The following is a 21,311-nucleotide window of genomic DNA, read 5'->3' as shown; positions in this document are numbered from 1 at the left end:
AAATCATGTTTATCAGGCATTTTCATTTCCTATGAAATATTAGATATTATTATGAAAATGTTGGCAATTATTACTCCCATTATTACACTTCTTTTTTCATTACATGTTGCACCAAGAACACATTAATATGCAAATTAGATGCAGTGGTTACATACATTGTATTGAATGGGAAAATCCAAGTACGGCCATTTTACCCACACATTGCATAAAGTAAAATGCTATATCAATACATTCCATTATATCTTTCATAACATAGTTCAGAATCATCTCTTAACAAAGTTTGTTTAAAAAAATCCTGAAACCTAAAAATTGATTGTTGAATTAAAAATAAATCCCATTGTTTTTGCCTTTACATGCAATTTCATTTCATTCTATTTTTTAAACAACAACCGTGTCCTGGTGTCAGAGGACATATCATTACATAAAATATAATTTTTCAAAAATGTTTTTTTTTTCCCATTTGTTTCTTATGCTCTAAATAATGTAATGACATGAAAAAATACTGAATTCAAAACACTTTTTTATGGGTCTCAGGAGGATATACACAAAAATAAGAGGTTAGCCATTTTTTTTCAAAAGTGATAATATCTTTAAATCCAGATATTTTAAAAAGTGACTTCACCTGGCAGGCTAGCAAACTTAAATCTATAAACTACTCTTAATCCTACAGGAATAGATATCACATACTTATTTAAAAAAGTAACTATTAACAGTTGCAAGATGTTGGATTATTTAGTCTCCTTACAGACAATAATTGTATCCATTAAAACTCATATTTAATAATCAAAATGATATGTTTAAAAATAATTTATTAATGTCCTAAAATAGCTTGGATGTAAATCTACGCCTTTGCTTCTTTTACTGTATGAGCAAATTAACATTATATATATATATATATATATCTGAGACTACACAGCTGCCTTCTGAAAATCAGTATCCTTATAAATAATGAAAGGACAAGCCCCGCCCACATGTTAACGGGATTGGTTATGTGTTTGTGATGAAGGAAACGGGCGATGTCAAACCACGTTTTTGAGACTGTCTTTGATTCACTGCAGTTTTAAGCAGAAAATACTCAGCAGTGCTGTCGTGTCGACTGATGAATTTGCACATGGTTTGTCTTAAAGCATGTTAAAACACCACAAAGACACATAAACAACTTGAATTCCACCACAGGGGTCTTTAATTATTTAATCTTAATGCGAGTACTTTTAATATACAGTGCAATCAAAAAACAAGTAAAAGATGCAAAGGATTAACATAACGGCGTTATAGTATTTTATTTCACATTTAGAAAAGAATGAGCCTAAATGTCATTCTAATGTTTTTGACACATTCCATATTTAAAAAAATCATTTTAATGAATTCTTCTTCAGGATTGACAAATGTTAAAACATGGATGAAATCTATATATGAAACAAATATATATATATATAAAGTGTTATATGTATTTACAGAAATAATATCAATTGTGAAGGCAGTCAGATTTGTGTCGTCGGCTGTTGTTCAGGATGTTCAGAGCTCTTCTGAAGGACTGAGATCCCGTCCATATCCAGATCCACTGAATGAACACTGAAGGAACCAATGCCCTGTCAAAACAACAGCAGCACCAACACTATTCAGAATATACATTTTACCTTTACCATTTATGTTTTCTGTTTTTGCTAGGGCACTAAACACACGCAGGTCTTTCAGCAACCAGTCCTGTTGAGTTTAAATTGCATATATATATATTGAATCATTCAGAGAAAAGTGTGTCTACATATTTCAGTTTAGAAAGGGTTAAAAATAACCATTCATGTTCTCATTCTGCACCGGTTGAACCAGTTTCTCACCTGTATGTTTCTGAGAATCTCTGTCACTGGTTTCTTCTGCTGAGGCTCACGGGTGAGTAAGAACAGGAATCCTCCTCCTCCTGCTCCTGCCAGACTCTGTCCTAAACTCAGCGGCTGAAGTGTGTTCATCATGGATCTCACTGCCGCCGGCTCACAGCCTGGAGCCATCAGCTTCTTCTGCTGCCAGTATGTGTCCATACACCTGCCCAATCTGAGGAGAGACCCTGAGAGAAAGAGATCAAATAAAAGAGTCCATCTGACTCGTGTGTGTGTGTGTGTGTGTGTGTGTGTGTGTGTCTCACCCTCTCTGCAGGCTTCAGCACACTCCTCTGCATTGGTCACCAGCTGCTCTACGTTCTGTATGATGGAGGGTGAACGCGCATACCAGCTCCGCACCACGTCCTGCACACACACACACACACACAAACACACACACACAGTGATTCAGTGACACACAACACACAGTTCATGAAGTCTGACCATCACCATCAGCCGCTCGTACCTGCAGGAGGTTCCGTGCTAAACGCGTCTTTCCAGTGTAAACCAGAAGAAGATGCTGCTGCAGGACAGACAGGAAGTCTTGAGTAAGAGAGAGCTGTTCTACTTCCACTCTCAGAGGTAATTGAGCCGCAGATCGAGCCAGCTTCACTCCTCCAAACAGCCCGCCGACCTGATCCTGCCATCCACCCCCTAAAACAGCAACAAATATACAAAATACCCTTAAATTCAGTTTGTAAAAATGTCAACTCCTGTCTGTCGGAGCTTCACAGCTCAGTGAATCCCTATATTACTCTAGAAAGGAAGTGATGCATCCCAGTTATAAGAATAAAAGCGTCTCTCATACCGGTGGTGAGGATCTGCTCCAGGTAAAGAACATCATGAATGAGAGAGTTTGTGTCGAAGCTCCGTCCCGTACATCTGTATACGGCTGCAAGAGCTGCACCTGCCAGAATACTGCTGGTGCCTACAAACATACACACTTTAATCATCATTTAATTAAAAATAAATTAATCAAATTTTTGTGTGATCCAACATTCAACTTCATCTATTAAAATAAAAAATTAGAATTTATAGTAAAATGGATATACAACTGTTATACAAATAAATAATATATTTCAGTAATAATTATTATTTTTATAAAATAAAAGTGATTAAATAAAAATAAAGTGAAATGGATGATATACATGTGTTATATAAATGTATATATTTACAAAATAAAAATAAAATAGAATAAATATTAATACATATAATAATAATAAAGTGGAAGATTATACATTGTAAAGAATTCATTCACATAATAATAATTATTAATAATAATGGTTATTATCATTATTCTAAAATAAAAATAAAATAGTGAAATGGATGATTTATATATAGCAATTAATATATATAATAATATATTTACATAATACAAATTAATATATGATAAAATATTAAATAATATACACATTATTATTATTAATTATTTGTATAGCATGTATTTTCATCAATTCTATTTTATATATTAATATAGTTTATTATTTTTGATAATAATAATAATATTATTACTTCTACTATGTAAATATATAATTATTACAAAATAATTTACACCGATCAGGCATAACATTATGAGGTGAAGTGAATAACTCTGATGATCTCTTCATCACAGCACTTGTTAGTGGGTGGGATATATTCGGCAGCAAGTGAACATTTTGTCCTCAAAGTTGATGTGTTAGAAGCAGGAAAAATGGCCAAGAGTAAGGATTTGAGCGAGTTTGACAAGGGCCAGATTGTGATGGCTAGACGACTGGGTCAGAGCATCTCCAAAACTGCAGCTCTTGTGGGGTGTTCCCGGTCTGCAGTGGTCAGTGTCTATCAAAAGTGCTCCAAGGAAGGAACAGTGGTGAACCGGAGACAGGGTCATGGGCGGCCAAGGTTCATTGATGCACATGGGGAGCGAAGGCTGGCCCGTGTGGTCCGATCAAACAGACGAGCTACTGTAGCTCAAATTGCTTGTTCTGATAGAAAGTTGTCAGAATACGTGGCCTGGTCTGATGAATCACGTTTTCTTTTACATCACATGGATGGCCGGGTACATGTGCATCTCTTATCTGGGGAACACATGGCACCAGGATGCACTATGGGAAGAAGTGTGATGCTTTGGGAAATGTTCTGCTGGGATACCTTGGGTCCTGTCATCCATGTGGATGTTACTTTGATAAGTACCACCTACCTAAGCATTGTTGCAGACCATGTACACCCTTTCATGGAAACGGTATTCCCAGGTGGCTGTGGCTCTTTCAGCAGATAATGTGCCCTGTCACAAAGCAAAAATGGTTCAGGAATGGTTTGAGGATCACAACAACGAGTCTGAGGTGTTGACTTGGCCTCCAAATTCCCCAGATCTCAATCCAATCGAGCATCTGTGGGATGTGCTGAACAAACAAGTCCGATCCATGGAGGCCCCACTTTGCAACTTACAGGACTTAAAAAGATCTGCTGCTAACATCTTTCAACATCCTTCAGGGGTCTAGTAGAGTCCATGCCTTGACGGGTCAGGGCTGTTTTGGCAGCAAAAGGGGGACCAAAATAATATTAGGTGATCGTAATGTTATGCCTGATGATCGGTGTATATGCCATTATATATTACTGTTATTTCTTCAGATGTTCTTACACACATTTTTTCTTATTTGTACAGTAATGATTTATATGTTTCTTCCAAAAAAACTATTACTGCACATTTAAACAGTGAAGTGATTCAACCAAAAGTAATTCATACTCACCGAGACCAGAACCATGTGGCAATGAAGACCAGCTGTGGATCTCCAGTCCGCCTGCCCAGCGCTGTAACAACTGCTCTTTCAGAGAGACAGGAGACGATACACACACCAGCTCACTGCACACACACACAGCTTTCAGCAGGGCTCCTAATATACAAACAACTTTAGTGAGCATTTACAGAATATCGACAGAATATTTAGATTAAGTTTCTGCATTTATATTTTACGTAAAAAAACAGTTTATGATAACACATGTTCTCTGACCGGGAGCATGAGGTTGGCAATAGTCCTCCAGGTCAGTAAGATCCTCACAGAGTGTTTCTGTAGAGAAGCTGTAGGCCGGTTCACCACTGGTGCTGACCAACAGCAGATGAGGCTCTGGAACGCGTCGAACTCGAGCTCCAATCGGACGCTTTCCATCCACCTTGATGGCCACATTGACCACCAGTCCACCATGTTCAAACGCTATAGGAGGAGTGTCACTCCAGCCACCTGATGACGTATTCACACACACACTTTCAGCACACAGTGTGAAAGACACAATACAATCTGAATTGTTTGGAGTTTGTTTTGATATGCTTATGACAGGAAGAGTTAGTTTGGAAAAATAAGTATTCTAGCACACAAAGTTTTAAAAAAAAAATTAAATACAATAAAATGTATAAACTTATTAAATACATCAACACTACTTTTCAAATGTTTGGGGTTGGAAAGATTTATTCATGTTTTTGAAAAAGCTCTCTTTTTCTCACCAAGTCTGCATTTACTTGATTAAAAAGTAAAAATAAATACTGTAAAATATTATCAATTGAAAAAAGCTGAATTTCCAGCATCATAACTCCAGTCTTCAGTGTCACATGATCCTTCGGAAATCATTCTAATCTAATATGATGATTTGCTGCTCAAGAAACATTTCTTATTATTATCAATGATGAAAACAGTTGTGATGCATCATATTTTTGTGATAACCAAGATACATTTTTTTTCAGGATTTTGAATAGAAAGTTCATAAGAACAGCATTTATTTTATTTTTCCAAAAAAAACTGTACTGTAGTTCGATCTATGAGGCCTTTAAACTTTTTTTTTTTCTTTAAAACTTCACATGGTGTCACAGCAAGTCAAACATAAACTCTCTGATCATATTTCCTGCTGTACAGCTCAAATGAGGAATGCCGTTCTCACCTGACAGATCCAGTCGAGCAGGACACTCCACTTCCTGCCACTCGCCCATCGGCGGCATCTCTCCTCGACCAATGAACACAAACTGCCGTGCTGACATCACTGCCTTCCGCAGAAGTATCTGTCCCGCCCCCTCATAATGCCTGGCGGCTCTCACCAACAAATCTGGTCTTTAGACAACAATGATCAATCTGAAAGCATCTCACTTTAAAGGCTCTGATATACTCATGGCAAAGTCATTTTTTGTTCTTTGCTTAGGGGTAAAAAGAAGTCTGAAATATGGGACCAGCGATACACTGTTAGTGAACTGAGAGCAGCTTTTAGATGAATATGTAAACGTGTGAATGTACACTCTCCTTTCAATGCCAAAAACATGCATCTAAAATGACAGCGGTGAGTTTCACCATTCAGCACTACAATCAAGTCACATCATGTTTATTTATATAGCACTTTATACTAGATTTATTTAAAGCAAGCAGCTTCTACATTATTACACATGAAAAAACAGTCAATGTAGCTTTCAATTAGAGTTTCATTTATAAAGCAGCTCTCCAGTGCGTTTGTGTTTTTACACACTTCTGACCTCAACGGACTGATCAGAAGAAATGAACCAGAGAAGATTTCCACGTCCAAGAAGGCGGAGCCTCAGAGCCACACCTATCCATTAGGACCAACGGTAGCTGAAAACCTGAATTTTGTTTTCCAGAAAGTTCGCTTTGGCAAAATTTGGCAAACACCCAATACGAACACCAAACAAACTGCGTTTTGATCTAACTTTGTTTGAAATTATGTCACACCAGTTCGAGTTTGGGCCATAAGGTTGTCAACTTTTTAACCTTACAAAAAAAAAAAATTATTAGTTCTGACCTGCTGAGCCAGTGCTTTCTTTGATTAGCCAGTTCTTGGACACCAGCGGGTAAGTTTCCGTCCTCTAGGAGTTTAAAAGCAGGAGCCCACGATGGATTCGCAGCTGGTCCACTGCGCAAACCGCCCTTACCCTCGCCCGCCAGACAGCCAAGAACATCTGCGATACAGGCCAGACAACGTGCCGCCACTCCCAGATCACCACTGCTGTTTGCAGCAACTGAGCAAAGAGACAAAATATTAGACCCTCAAAGTCAATATATGTGCACCATTTCTCCTCTTTTGATCCTCACCTGAATCTAGCGCCTGTAGTAGCGCCTCCTGTTGGCCGGCCAGCGCTGCTGCTCTGAAGAACGGCAGTAGATTTAGATCCGTGTGGCCTTGCAGAGTGTCCACGGCTCTCCGTCGGCCCACGCTGAAGAACAGCTCCTCTCTCCAGCGCAGCTCCGCCTGCTGGTCCGTCAGGATCAGAATATCCCTGAGAGACAGTCTCCAGGCTTCCTTCCAGCTGTCCAGCGCACCAGCGCTGCCCAAAAGCCAACAAACACCCTCCAGTCCAACGGGTCCTGAACGTGGCATGAACACTGAGAACAACCTGGCGTCCAGCAGACAGCACGACTCCGTCCTCTCAGGTCCCCAAAGGTCCAGAGGCCTTTAACACACACATATTTTAGACCCACTATATGATGCTGTGACCAGGGCCTAAAACTTGTTGCCAAAACTGCCAACAGCAAGTGACTTAAGAAAATGTATAGACAAGAAATATTTGTTTTTCAGCCATAAAACTGTAACAAAATGTGGAAAACTATCTAAATGTAATTTAATCTCCAGGTTTGAACGACTAAGCCAAAAACCATATCACAGGCCCAGTCTAACCAAAACATACAAAAACTGAACTGTGGTTTTACACTTTAGATGTCATTTAGACAGCCTCTTCCTGTATAAACAGCTGTTTTTGGCTGATTAATGTAGAAATGTCTTACTGTATTCCAGTCCGACTGTAAAACTCACTCCATTTTTGATTAAGGAATGAAGACGTAACCTCATCAGCATGCGCCTGTGTGTAGTGATAAAATAACATAATAAACCACCAACTTAGCATAAATTCTTTAATAATGTTCTTCAAAACAAATATACAGAGCTTACTCGTGTGTAAGTGGCTTTGGATAAAAGCATCTGCTAAATGAATGCGAAAAACAGGCTCTAAACTCACCTCTAAGTTATCATGAGCTCCAAAAGCTGTGTACACCTGTAACTTTAACTCTCCAAGCATCACTCGATGACCCTGAACGATGATGTCACTGGACAGAGGTAGACGCTGGATGCACGATGATGATGTCAAATCAAGCCCTGACAGCAGACACCCAGAATGCACCTGGACTGGACCCTTTAATTGATATTGATACATTTTGATAACCGTATTATTACTTGCAGGATTTACTTAATCAACATGAAACATTCGTAAGTAATTTCACTTCCATAATGTGGCATATCTCAAAGTGAAGCAGGATAATCTGTAAGAATTAGTTTTCCTCCAGACCTGTAGGTGGCAGTGCTGCACTACAGCTCCTGCTGATACACGAACATCTCCTTCCAACACGCTGTTGATCACCCGGCTGCCTTCTGACACAGACTGAACATCCTTTAAAACAGAAAGAGCAAAACATTTATGATAACAGACTTGAATAAAATATATCCCGGAGGCATGTTCACAACATTTCCCACCTGAATATGAGATAATATCACTGTCTCTGATCCAGATTCTGTCAGACGAATGACATGTTCTCGGCCTGATTGAGTCAAATAATCATAGCGGCCCTCTGGGATGTACACTGGCAACAGAAACAAAGGTTACATCAGCAAACTACTCTTGGTATGTGCATTTTCAGTATGCAAGGCCAAAATGTGAAGTATAACACAGACAGTGCAGCTAACCTTTCAATTACTGTGTGATTAATGAACTGGAAGTAATAGCAATTACTTTAAACTTACAGTATTTTCTTGACTCATTATTTGACTGTCAAACGTACAGTCAAACGTAACCTCGGTTCCCTGAGAACAACGGGAATGAGTATTGCGTCTGCTAGACGCTTCTGGGAAAACTCCTTTTCTGGAAAATATTGAAGCCTTCATTTTAAAACAGCATAGTGCAGAGCTATAAGCGCGCTGATTGGCTGGGCTGCGGGAACTGCACGAACCTATGGCGTGGCGGCATAACTGCACGAACCAATCGGGGCGCGTCCCACCACCAGCGAGTGGAGCCCACCAAAATGGGCAGGTCTACTGGCTATATAAGCGGCCCATTTCGCCATAGAAAGTAGGTTAATTCGACTGAATGTGAAGCTTAATAGCACGGCTGTTTACGCAATACTCTTTCCCGTTATTCTCGTTATTCGGTTATGTGAGTAACCGAGTACATTCCCTTTCGAAAACGGCTCCCTCATATTGCATCTGCTAACCCAGTTCAATTAGGCCGTGCTATTTAAGCTGAAGACTTCGCTCTGAACTCCCGCCTGAGGCAGCAAGGCCTTGCAAGTTGTAAAATCTCACAAATGTGGATGGTGAGGACCAGCCATCCGCCAAACAAATGTCATCAAATGGTACACCACTGGACCATGGCCATGAGGAGGCCATGCCTCTCGTGGAATGAGCTCTGATGCCTATGGGGCATTGAAGGCCGTAGCCCAAAGAGATAAACGTGATATCTCTTTGGATATCTCTACTATCTACTACTTTCGATATCTTTGCTATCCAACGTGATAATCTTTGCTCCGTGACCGGAAGCCCTTTGGTGCGGCCACCGAAGCATACGAAGAGCTGTTCTGACTGCCTGAAATGGGCAGAGCGCTCTATATAGACTCTGAGAACCCTGACAGGGCAGAGTAGGTTTAATTATCTGTCGTCTTCTGACGAGGGAAGGGCAGACAGTGAAATGACCTGGGCACTGAACGGAGTTGAGAGCACCTTGGGTACATAGCCATGTCTTTGTTTGAGGACGACTTTGGAGTCGTTAGGCTCAAACACAAGACAGGAAGCGTTCACGGAGAGCACTTGCAAATCGCCCACTCACTTGACCGATGCCAGAGCTAGCAGGAGTGTGGATTTGAGTGAAAGTGGCCTTAAGTCAGCCTACTGAAGCGGCTCGAATGAGGACAGTGGATAGGTCCCATGAGGGTATAGAGGGGGAACTAGGCAGGTTCAGCCTCCTGGCTCCTTTGAGGAATTTGTTTCTTCCTAAGGATTGGCCGGCCACAGGAGCATGGAAGGCTGCTATGGCCGTGTATACTTTTGAGCATGGAGGGGGCACGACCTGCATCCAGTAGCTCTTGTAAAAATCAAAGTACCAGTGGTACTACACATGAATAGTGGTCTTGGTTCCGAGCTGAGCACCAGCTGGTGAACACTGACCATTTAAGGGCGTAGAGGCGCCTCATGGACGGAGATCTAGCCTCAGTGATAGTGCTTAGGATTCTATCCGCGAGCGCCGAGAGGAGAGCAGCATGCTCTCGCAGTGAGAACAGCTGTCCTGTGTGAGTGCAGAGTCTGCATGGATTTTGCCCAGGCAGGAAACACACTCACTGTGCTCGTCAGTGGGATGCAGCATTTACAACAGTTAGGGCGCAGCATTTGAAACAATGCCGCACTGCTCTTTTAGATAGAAATTAGCTTTTTTAGGCGGGATTCACTCTTAAAGGATATACTCACCGGATGGCTGCAGGGAAACGGCGAATCAGCAGATGACGGCGTCGAGTCAGATGCACTGAACAGGAAGCTTAACTGCTGCTGCAGATTCGCTGCGTTACGCTGCTGGGCTCCATCGACGGCGAGAAGGCTTTTAAGCAGGAGATATCAGCAAAGAGGTGAATAAATCTGATTTCTATGACGAAATGGGCCGCTTATATAACCAGTAGCCCCGCCCATTTTGGCGGGCTCAGCTCGCTGGTGGCAGGACGCACCCCGATTGGTTTGCGCAGTTACGCCGCCTGGCCATAGCTTTGTGCAGTTCCCTCAGCCCAGTCAATCAGCGCTTATAGCTCTGCACTATGCTGGCAGTGCAGCTGCACTGCGTTTTAAAATGAAGGCTTCAATATTTTCGAGAAAAGGAGTTTTCTCATAAGCGTCTAGCAGTACGAGTGAACCGTTTTCGAAAGGGAACACATTTTTGAAAATGTTAAATTCAGATTTTAAATTCTAATTTAGAATTTTTTTTAATTAAAGCGCAAAAAAGTACACATAGAGATAGAGGCTCCTCTGAGCGTCCTCCACAGCACAGCGCGGCCGCTCCTCACTACTGCCCCCTGAGGTCCGGAGGGTGAGGTGCAGCCAGCTCTCTCTCCATTGATGAATTCATGCTCGGTCAGGTCAGAGCAAAGGCACACCAGAATATCCAGAAAGAGAGATATCTGCAAGAGAGCAAGAAAAGTGAGAGGGGGAGATTAATCTGAGAAAGAGAACTATGTTGTGCGTCTTTACCTCAAGCGGTGGAGCTCCTGAATCCATGCCAAGATACGTACAGCCGTCCAGTGGTGATGTAACATGAGTCTGTAGGAGTTTCTCTGCAACAGCCCTAGAGAAAAACACCGGCCCGGACACCTGAACACCACAGACACTTTTAGAAAGCCCCCAAAAACAGTTCAACAAGCAATCAGAGCATCCAATGCCTCTTTAAAGGGTTACTTCAGTGATTTAGCATTAGGCTTTGTATCAGTAGAAACCCGGTAGTATTTTCAAATTATGGCACTTCCCCCTCATATCCCCCTGAGACGAGAGAATTATGCATTTTATTTCTGGAAAAAATCCTCCGATGACGCAAACATCGGTATTTTGAGTCATCTGAGGATTTTTTGGCCAGAGGCTAAAGACTACAGCCACTAGATGGAGCTGTTCCCAAGTCTGCGGTTTTCCCGCGGAATTGGGCTACTTCAACAATGTTGCCGCGGGCTGTTTTTCATGTCCGCGGGTTGAAGCGACCCCAATTATGTGATATTTTGCCCCGGGAATGCGATTTTTAGCAGGCAGCCCTACCAAAAAGAAACATATTTTACCCCCCAAATGCGATTTTTAACGGAGAAACGCGATTGGGCTTGTTTTGGGCTAGTTTTGAGTAGCAATTAGGCGGTTTTTGTTGTGAAAACCTGGCAACCCTGCATAGGGGAGAGATCTCACGCACAGAATGTAAGACACAGACGGCCGCATGGACATTCATAACAGAGCAAAGTGAGTGTTTCAACTTTTCAACACATTCAGTTTTTAATCGTAGTGTTTATTCTCTAACTGAACGAAATGATTGTATTACTATGAAGATCAAAACGACGGTGTACGGAGTGGCCTCGTAGGGCAGCGAAGCAAGTGCATTCTGGGAGGAAAAATACATTTTCTTTCTTTTCTCAGTCTAGAAGGCACCAAATTCAAAAATAATTTCACATTTCTACTATACAAATGACCCAGTTTAAATACAAAGCTTAAAGCTAAATCACTGTAACCCTTTAATCAAAATAATGAATAATTTCTTTTTTATGTAATAATGTAGACAAATACATGCAAATTAAAGCGCATATCCTTTTCATCTAAATAAATTAATACTTTATTTTCTAAATAAATTTATACTTGACTTTTTTTCAAAAAGACATTTATAATGTTACTATTTCTATTCCAAATGATATAATGATAGTAATGATCCTGAACATTCAGCTTTGCATCACAGGAATAAATTATATTTTAAAATATATTATATTCAAATGGAAAGTCATTTTGAATTGTATTGTTTTTATTATTATCTCACAATATTTCTGTTTTTGCAGTATTTTTGATTAAATGAATGCAGCCTTTGTAAGCATGAGACTTTATACAGTACCAAAACCAATGGTAAGAGAAAGGGTTTTACAGTCACGTAAAACAAAAAAATATAATTTTTTTATTGGGTCCCAAAACAGCTGTGGGTCAAAATCATGTTTTTAGTGTCAAATATAGGCACATTTATTGCAGCAAACATTACCAATCAAATTCATACCAGGGGTATTTTCCCATCAGGGAGTGCGGCAAGGCTGATCTTCTCCTTTGAGCCCTTATAGATAATGTTACGTACTCTGTTCTGTAAAAGCAATAATTGAAAATTTCAACAAAAAAAAACAAGTGCACAAAAAACAAAAACACCCTATTTTTGAATAACGCACCTCTGCATCAGTGTGATAGATGCCATGATTAGCAGCAAAACAAGCATCACCTGGCAACGCCACAACCTGAACCCCAGAGAACCCGTCCCATGAAAATGCTGGGAAGAAAAAATCAACAGTAAAAAACACATTCCTGAAGTGTTTTTGAAGCTGTACACTGCTGATTTGTCTGTACTTTTAAAAAAAGGTAATTGTGACTTTATATATCACAATCAGAAAAAAATAAATGCTTTTTGAGACGTTTTGTTTGTGCGTTAGATGTGTGACAGTATGAATGTTAGCTCACGTTGTCGTGTTGGAATATTCAGGATCATATCAGTGCCGCACACCCAAACGCCTGGAGGAGAACCAATGCAAATCTGGAACAACAGGATGTTTCACTAAACGTGCATGTGCAGGTATGGGCGGGTACTTTTTTTTAAGATCTTTCGATCTAATGGACAAAATAAGCTTGCACAATTTACATATGACGGAGACAACTGAAAAACATACAGAGAGCAGCAGCTTTCATTTCTGCTCTGAGCTGAAAGACCAGATGAACAGAGAGAGTGTGTGTTAGAAATCAGGAATGGTATGCCTTCCGTCTTCAAACCAAACTTGGGTGGTCGAAAGTGGACAAGCTCAAAATGTTGTAATTTTTATTTAGCATCATCCACTTGTGATCCGATCGCCCAAAACGCATCTTAATACCAGGTGTAAACAGGGCCGTAGAGAGAGTGGTGTATGAATTCATGTGCATTTGTGTGTGCTTCACTCACTTTTGTGGACAGACAATCCAACAGCAGGTCTAAGCAGCAAACGGCTCCTTCTACAGCATCTGATCTCTGTACAGGCATCCAGCAGAAAGCCCTGCTGCAGCCGTCCCACAGGAAATCTCTACCCTAAAAACACACACACCTATTAGCACACGTTTGAAAATCATCTTCATTTAAAATACTTTTTGTTTTTATTACACACCGTGTGAAGGATGAGAATATGAGCTTCATCAAGAACATCTGCGTTCACCACCTAAATACAAACAGACACATTAAAGGATGATTAAATCTGTATCATTTATCAGAACATAGAAATATTAAAGTGCTGGATAAGCAAAAGAGATTAAAAAATCAATTATTAGGCTAAAATACTAAAGAATGTACACTACTGATTATTCCTATATTTGTAATGCTTTTGACTATTATGTAGTCTATAAATGCATCAATACTGCATTTCTTTATTATTTAACAATTTAAAAAAAACTTTTCTATTTGAATATGCTTCAAAATGGAATTTATTCCTGTGATGGCAAAACTGAATTTTATCATTCAAAAGTTTGGGGTAACTAATATTACAAAAATAAATAAATAAAATTAAAATCCCTTAAAAAAGAAGAAGAAATTGAGCAATTTCTTGTGACAGTAAACACATTTATAATGATGTTAACTTTAACTCTTAATGATACACATTTTTGTATTGAACTTTCTATTCATTAAGCCTGATCAGTACTATGGAAGATTGTTTCTGACACAGAAATAATATTTTTTGAAAGGTAATTGCGTCTTTTTCTCACACAATTTTGACTTTTTTCTCTTTCTCAGAATTGCGTTATATAGAGTCGCAATTGTGAGTTATAAAGTCAGAATTGAATTGAGCAGTTTCCATATGTTGTATTAACAGTTCATGTTAGTGTTGTGCATTTACCATGATAACTGTAGTTTCTGTAACTTTAACCCAAAATACCACCAGTTCTATATTTTTGATAGCTGTGGTGGCTCATACCAACAGTATTAACAACAACTAGTTTGGGACTGATATTTAATAGCATCACCTTATACCGTTTATTTATTAGTGTTAAAGCTACACTGTGTGATATTTTCCCCAATCTAGCGGTTAAAAGGTATATGACCATCCAGTGGGCTACGATAGTCGGTGTTGCCGGTGTTGCCGGTGTTACCGGTGTCCAGACTCAACACCGGTTACATCACTTGCCCACCGTGGCACCGCCCACCGTCTTTTTGATTTTTTTATAGTAATAAAATAATTTAGTTCAGTTAGAGAACAGACAATAAATAAAAACTGAACGTATCTGCTTAATAAAGCAGGATCCGACCGTGAGTCTCGGCAGCGGCAGGAGTCATTCATCAGATTTAAGAGTGAGGAGCTGACTGAGATGATCGCGGAAGATTTGGTTTCAAAGCGAAACGTAAAAGCGCCTATTTAAGGGAGTTTGACATTTGTTTTGTTGTTGTGTTTTTCATTAAAAATAATAGACTAATGAACCCATAATTCAAGCAATCCGCAGCCGAATTGGCGCTAATTCAAAACCGAAAGTTAAATGTGCACGGCCGCACAGAGCGCGCATTGTTTACTTTCGCCTGGCTCCGCAGTGCGAGCCTCCGCTACGCTGACTGCGCGCATTTATTTTTGCCGCGCGCACCCTCGCGCTCGTGCGGGCGCTTCGAGTATAAACGAGGCTTTACGGACCAGGGCCGTGCAGAGAGTTCTTCAGGGGCAGGGGCTCAAATGTAAAAAAGGGGCAATATGTAAATATATATATATATATATCCTTATGCTCATCAAGCCTGCATTTATTTAATCAAAAATACAGAAAAAACAGTAGCCTAATATTGTGAAATTTTATTACATAATGTTCTTTTTAACTTTTTATTAATCAAAGAATCTTGAAAATAGTATCACAGTTTCCATCATTGACATTAAATCCTCATATTAGAATGATTTCTGAATGATCATGTGACACTGAAGAGTGGAGTAATGATGCTGAAAATACAGCTGTGATCACAGGAATAAATTATATTTTAAATTATTTTAAAATAGAAAACCATTATTTTAATAATATTTCACAATATTGCTGTTTTTTATCAAATAAATGCAGGCTTGATGAACATAAGAGACTTCTTCCATAATGCTGCATAATATTCAAAAATGGTAATATAATAAAGTCCTTTCACGTAACTATTTCTCCAGCCTACACTTCACATATAGGCCTGTAGGTGCCGGTGGCACTTGGTTTTTGTTAACTTTGATAGTTTCATGAAATAGTAAACGGTGTATCAATATACATAAATACAAGTGAATTTAACACTTACCATTAATGCGACTTTTGCTGCTGCTGCTGTGGTTTTGTGCAGGGATTTGTTTGTTAAAATCCATTTTGTCAGTGATGCAATTTATAAAATGAGACAAACCGCAGGAAATCGTTCCACAAACGTTAGTTCGTCTGTCATGTAATTTTCAACCGATTTATGAATAAGAACAGAAAATTACCGCTTCACATCGCCCAATGGAATTTGAACTTGCTTTGCCAGATCACGACTGGTTGGTGTATAATATACATGAAAAACGGGCATTGATGAATTGTGTAATACTTTAAAATATATAGATTTGTAATTAAATCAACACATTAGCTCTGATTATGGATGAAAAAAAAATATTGGTTTACTTTTTTCCCGTAAGGCCACACACTCTCTGAAAGGACCATATTTGGCTCGAGAGCCGCTTCCGAACAGAGGAAAATCAGCAGTCAATCAAACGCACGCAACCCATAGCAACGCGTTATGGTAACGCCTCAACAGAAATTGTCCGACTTTTGAGCCGTTCGTTACTATTGTATACATTGTAATGTTATAATAATCACATTTATTTAGTTTTATTGACCACAATATTATCATTGATATTTGTCTGAGAGGGGCACTTTTGATTCATTTTGAAAAAGGACAGGGGCTCGAGCACCCAAAGCCCCCCCCCCTCTGCACGTGCCTGTTACGGACGAACTGTTATTCATTCATGGCGTGCATCTCAATCATAGACTGATCAATGCTTGATCAGTGCCCTGACTACTGAACTAGGGAACTGATTGAGACGCACACATGGCCTCACAGAGCGCGCATTTACAGACGAGCTGTCATTCACGGTGTGTGAATACGCAACACTGGCGCGTTTTCAGTTCAGAGCGGTCGTGTGCATGTTACTTTCGGTTAGATAGAATTAGTGATTTAAAAAAGCCTCCGCCGGTGATACCGGTATTACTGGTGTTGTCACACATCAATTAACCGGTGGGAAAATTTCCTCACGTCACATCCCTACAATCCAGTGAATATTAGTTTCTGTTCCTCTCAATTCCGATTTCGTTTTAACTCCTACGGTGGCCGATTTACTCCAAGATTAACATGGCTTCCAGTTCGACCTCGTCCACATTCGACACGGTGCCATCGAGTGTTAAAACGCGAAAGGCGAAGCTTGAATTTATGGGTATGTCCCTCTCTGGCTAATGTACTTTCAAGATGGAGGGGCAACATGGCGACCGGCATTCGAACCCCTCACCCGTATGTATTTTCAATGGCATATTATAAACTTACGAGTGACTTTATTACTTGAAAGAAGTAAATATACATTAATGAGCACATATATTTTTGAAAGAATTAAGTGTTTTTAGCTAAGAATAAACTAAAAAAGTTACACAGTGTAGCTTTAAGGAAATTCTTGCAATTTATGAGTATGTTAAGTGGGACAGTGTATGTGTGGTGATTTTGAATTTGGTTAAAATTTCTAAGGATTTGGGTCGCGGCTTAATGACCATGGGAAATTGTGGGTCTCATGGCAAAACCAGTTGAGAACCACTGATCTAAAAGCTACTAATGAAAATTATAATTATTGTTATTTTAATAGATAAAATAAAGCCATTTTTGGCCTTTTTGAGGATCTTATTTTCAAAAATAATAATAAATATAATAAAATGATAATAATACATTTATGTTATAAGATCTAATAAGATCATATTCAAATATTTTTCCCACTTTGATTTCTTAGGTTCAAGAAAATCCTTTGGCAATTCTCCCAAACCTTCAGCAACACACACACACACACACACACACACACACACACACACACACACACACACACACACACACACACACACACACACACACACACACACACACACACACACACACACACACACACACACACACACACACACACACACACACACACACACACACACACACACACACACACACACACACACACACACACACACACACACACACACACACACACACACACACACAGCTCTCTAGAGTAATGTGAAGCTCACGCTGTATCCGGCTCGAGCGCTCAGGTGTTCTGCAGCCACCAGCAGGGCGTTCAGTGTGGCTCCGCCGCTGCCCAGCCGGGCGTTTGGGTCAGGGACCGTCAGCAGCAGGGCATCGGCCGGAAGAACACCACGCTTCTGACGCACCTCCAGCTCTGAAACACACCAATGGGGAGTTTGTTAACCTCAAAGCAAAGGCACATTTTAAGAGGAACTCTATACCACCAACTTCTTCAAAAATAAGATTTGGAATCTTATCTTTATGCTTAATATAATGTTTAATCCAGTTCAGCTTGAAAATTGGGTAACACTTTAGAATAATGGTCATTAGTTAACATTAGTTAATGTATTAACTAACATGAACTAACCATGAGCAGTACATTTGTTACTGTATTTGTTCATCTTTGTTAACCTTAGTTAATATAAATCCAGCTGTTCATGGTTTGTTCATGTTAGTTCACACTGCATTAACTAATGTTAACAAGATTTTAATAAGGCATTACTAAAAGTTGAAATTAAAATTAACTAATAATGAACTGCACTTATAAAGCGTTTATTAATCTTTGTTAAATGTTAACTAATGTAGTTAACTAATGACCATTATTCTAAAGTGTTACCGAAAATTGTATTAGAAGTAACAAAATCAAGCACATTCAAGCCTCCTTGGTTATAATAATTACATAAAATATCTCTATTTAAATAGTGAGGCTTGTTTTTCCATATGAAATTGAATAAAGTTGAATCCATTTTTTAAAGAAAAGATTTTGGTACATCTAATACTTTCGTAGGATAGACTAAACGATTGGACCAAAGAACTCTTCCTTTGAGTGCCAAATCCCTCATGAGCCACATATCGAATTTCTTTTTCATTTTCACCATAAGGGGTTGGAAATGGGATTGCACTGATTTTTACAGATATTGATACCAAGATAAGTTACTTCCTCTCTAACTGGGATACCTTCAAATTCGGTTAAAGGGATTATATTGTCTTTAAGTGGGAAAAGGGTGCTTTTTTTAACATGTAAAGACAAACTGAAGCTTCAGAAAATGTATTGAGACACTCTATAACTTTTTTAACCTGTGATATATCTTTTTTTAAAAATGGCTGTATCATCAGCAAGCTGACAGATTTTACTTTCTTTTTTCCTTATTTTAAATTCCTTGAAAAGAGTTATTATGAATGACCAAAAGAAATAGGAAGGGAGCAGCTGGATCGCCCTGTTTTAATCCCCGGGAGATGCTAAATATACGAGTAGTTCCCCATGGAAGTTTAACTGAATTATTACAGTCACTATATAGAGTTTGCCCTTTTAAAGTACTGATCAAAACAAAAACAAATTTCTAATATATCATGTTTTAAATCATGTTTCACAGTATCAAAGGGTTTGTGTATATATATACTGTTATCAGTAATGTAATCCTTATAGTCAATTAAATCTAAGATTAATCGAATATTATTACTGATATGTTACTGTGGTCCCCCACTCATGTCCCCACTATAAAGTTTGCTCAACTATGACGATTTCCGCTTCTGAGAACGCCGGAAGTGTGAAAAGGGTCCCCAAAACCACCCATAGTAGTTTTTTTTTTTTAATCGTCTGCATGCTTTTTTTTTTTAAATAATTACTTTAACGTAGATTAACGCTTTTTAAATAAATAAATCAGCCGAGACATGCGACGTGAATACACCCTGAACTCACCTCTCTGAAAGGCATAAACACTGTCTTTATGTTGACATGTGAGCACAATAACTGTCCACTTCAGCAATCCTTCATCTGCCATCCTGGCGTGCTTTATTTCTCCTCATGTGGCCAACACACGACCGCGTGCAAAGACCAGAAGCCAACAGCTCGGATCCGATTTATTCACCATCTGTCACTGGATTAGAGCTGGAGTTAATGTTAATTTCTCCCAGTGGGTATGCCTCCGAGAAGGGGAAGAATCTCCACACGCTAAGACAACCTCAAAACAGCGACACTTCCAGACTACAAGCAGCCTCTGGGCTACAGTCTGACTGCAGGCACGGTGCGCTGGGAAATGCAGTTTTACACTAAATAACACTTTCAGCTTTGTTTTTACATAATGGATGATAATGGGGTAACTTTGAATAAAAACTATGAATAATTATAGCAATAGATTACGTATTCTGCTTTGCACAGGGAAATTCAATTAAGGATTTTAGGAAGCAGCAACGAATAAATTAGTTTCTACATAAATAGAGTGTTTTGCTGGGAAATGTAGTTTGAAATGATCAAAAAGTATAATAATAACAACAATTACTTATTTTTATGTTTTTTTGGAACCTAAATAAATGTAAAAAATTGTGAGGATGAAGCCTATTCATTGGATAAAGCCATTTTAGGTGGGAAACATAACTAGCAGTTTCTATAAAAATCCATCTTTTTGCTAGGAAATGTAGTTTGAAACTGGGAACTTTAGTAAAGAGTAGATTTAATTTCTTACCTGAAACCTTTTTCTTTGGAACTGTAAAAAAATAAAATAAACTAATCTAAAGCTAAAATAATAATAATAATAATAATAAATTGGCTAGTTGGCTTTTGGTTATTAAAACAAAACTTAAAATGGTTAAAATAATTCCCACGCACTTGGATAACCATGATTTTAGAAAGAAACAGGGAACTTGATTAAATAGGGTAGAATCAATTTCTTAAATGAATCATACGTGTTACTGGGGAATGTAAAAACTAAAATGACGATGATGCTTACCTGAAATTAAATCTGCACGTGCTCTGAATCAAACAATTTCTATAACTTTCCATATACTTCAGCTTACCAAATTAATTCTCTCAGAAACAGCCAGCAGGGTTTCTGCAGGTTTTGTAAAGGTACATTTAAATTAAAGTAATATACACCAATCAGGCATAACATTATGGCCACATGTTGGTCCCCCTTTTACTGCCCAAAAAAACAAAAACAAAAAACAGTTGAGGCATGGACTCTACTAGACCCCTGAAGGTGTGCTGTGGCATCTGGTACCAAGATGTTAGCAGCAGATCCTTTAAGTCCTGTAAGTTGCAAGGTGGGGCCTCCATGAATCGGACTCGTTTGTTCAGCACATCCCACAGATGCTCGATTGGATTGGATTGAGATCTGGGGAATTTGGAGGCCAAGTCAACACCTCAAACTCGTGCTCCTTAAACCATTCCTGAACCATTTTTGCTTTGTGTCAGGGCGCATTATCTGCTGAAAGAGCCACAGCCACCAGGGAATACCGTTTCCATGAAAGGCTGTACATGGTCTGCAACAATGCTTGGTTAGCCGGTGGTACGTGTCAAAGTAATATCCACATGGATGACAGGACCCAAGGTTTCCCAGCAGAACATTGCCCAAATCATCACTGCCTCCACCGGCTTGCCTTCTTCTCATATTGCATCCTGGTGCCATGTGTTC

General features: G+C 39.2%; 1 protein-coding gene across 2 annotated transcripts; it reads right to left on the bottom strand.

Annotated features, from left to right (window-relative positions):
- Positions 1-1,157: 1,157 nt before the first annotated feature.
- fcsk (fucose kinase) lies at positions 1,158-19,889 on the bottom strand. 2 transcript variants are annotated; one of them, XM_079810421.1, is made up of 23 exons: positions 19,601-19,889; positions 17,904-18,055; positions 13,769-13,819; positions 13,570-13,692; positions 13,098-13,170; positions 12,812-12,909; positions 12,649-12,729; positions 11,112-11,231; positions 10,870-11,041; positions 8,364-8,470; positions 8,179-8,280; positions 7,852-8,025; positions 7,622-7,695; positions 6,932-7,290; positions 6,642-6,858; positions 5,778-5,944; positions 4,859-5,086; positions 4,598-4,741; positions 2,680-2,799; positions 2,338-2,525; positions 2,138-2,237; positions 1,836-2,059; positions 1,158-1,589 (listed from the first exon to the last, which is right to left on the bottom strand). In XM_079810421.1, exons 1-23 carry the CDS (start codon positions 19,680-19,682, stop codon positions 1,482-1,484), a joined length of 3,264 nt encoding a protein of 1,087 aa, XP_079666547.1. In that variant the 5' UTR covers positions 19,683-19,889; the 3' UTR covers positions 1,158-1,481. The 2 variants fall into 2 exon arrangements, with proteins under 2 accessions (XP_079666547.1, XP_079666546.1); XM_079810420.1 differs by having other exon boundaries at positions 1,387-1,704.
- Positions 19,890-21,311: the final 1,422 nt, after the last annotated feature.

Source organism: Gobio gobio (genome assembly GCF_949357685.1).
Source record: "Gobio gobio genome assembly, chromosome: 25".
NCBI lineage: Eukaryota > Metazoa > Chordata > Actinopteri > Cypriniformes > Gobionidae > Gobio > Gobio gobio.
The sequence above is the reverse complement of the archived record's forward strand: the minus strand, read 5'-3'. Positions and strand labels throughout refer to the sequence as shown.

Excerpts from the sequence above, each read along its gene's own strand:
- fcsk (XM_079810420.1), bottom strand. The coding sequence starts at position 19,682 with ATGGCAGATGAAGGATTGCTGAAGTGGACAGTTATTGTGCTCACATGT. Across the intron at positions 8,281-8,363 it reads TGATATTATCTCATATTCAG|GATGTTCAGTCTGTGTCAGA; the intron begins GTGGGAAATGTT and ends TCTGTTTTAAAG. Across the intron at positions 2,800-4,597 it reads GCCACATGGTTCTGGTCTCG|GCACCAGCAGTATTCTGGCA; the intron begins GTGAGTATGAAT and ends GTATGTTTGTAG.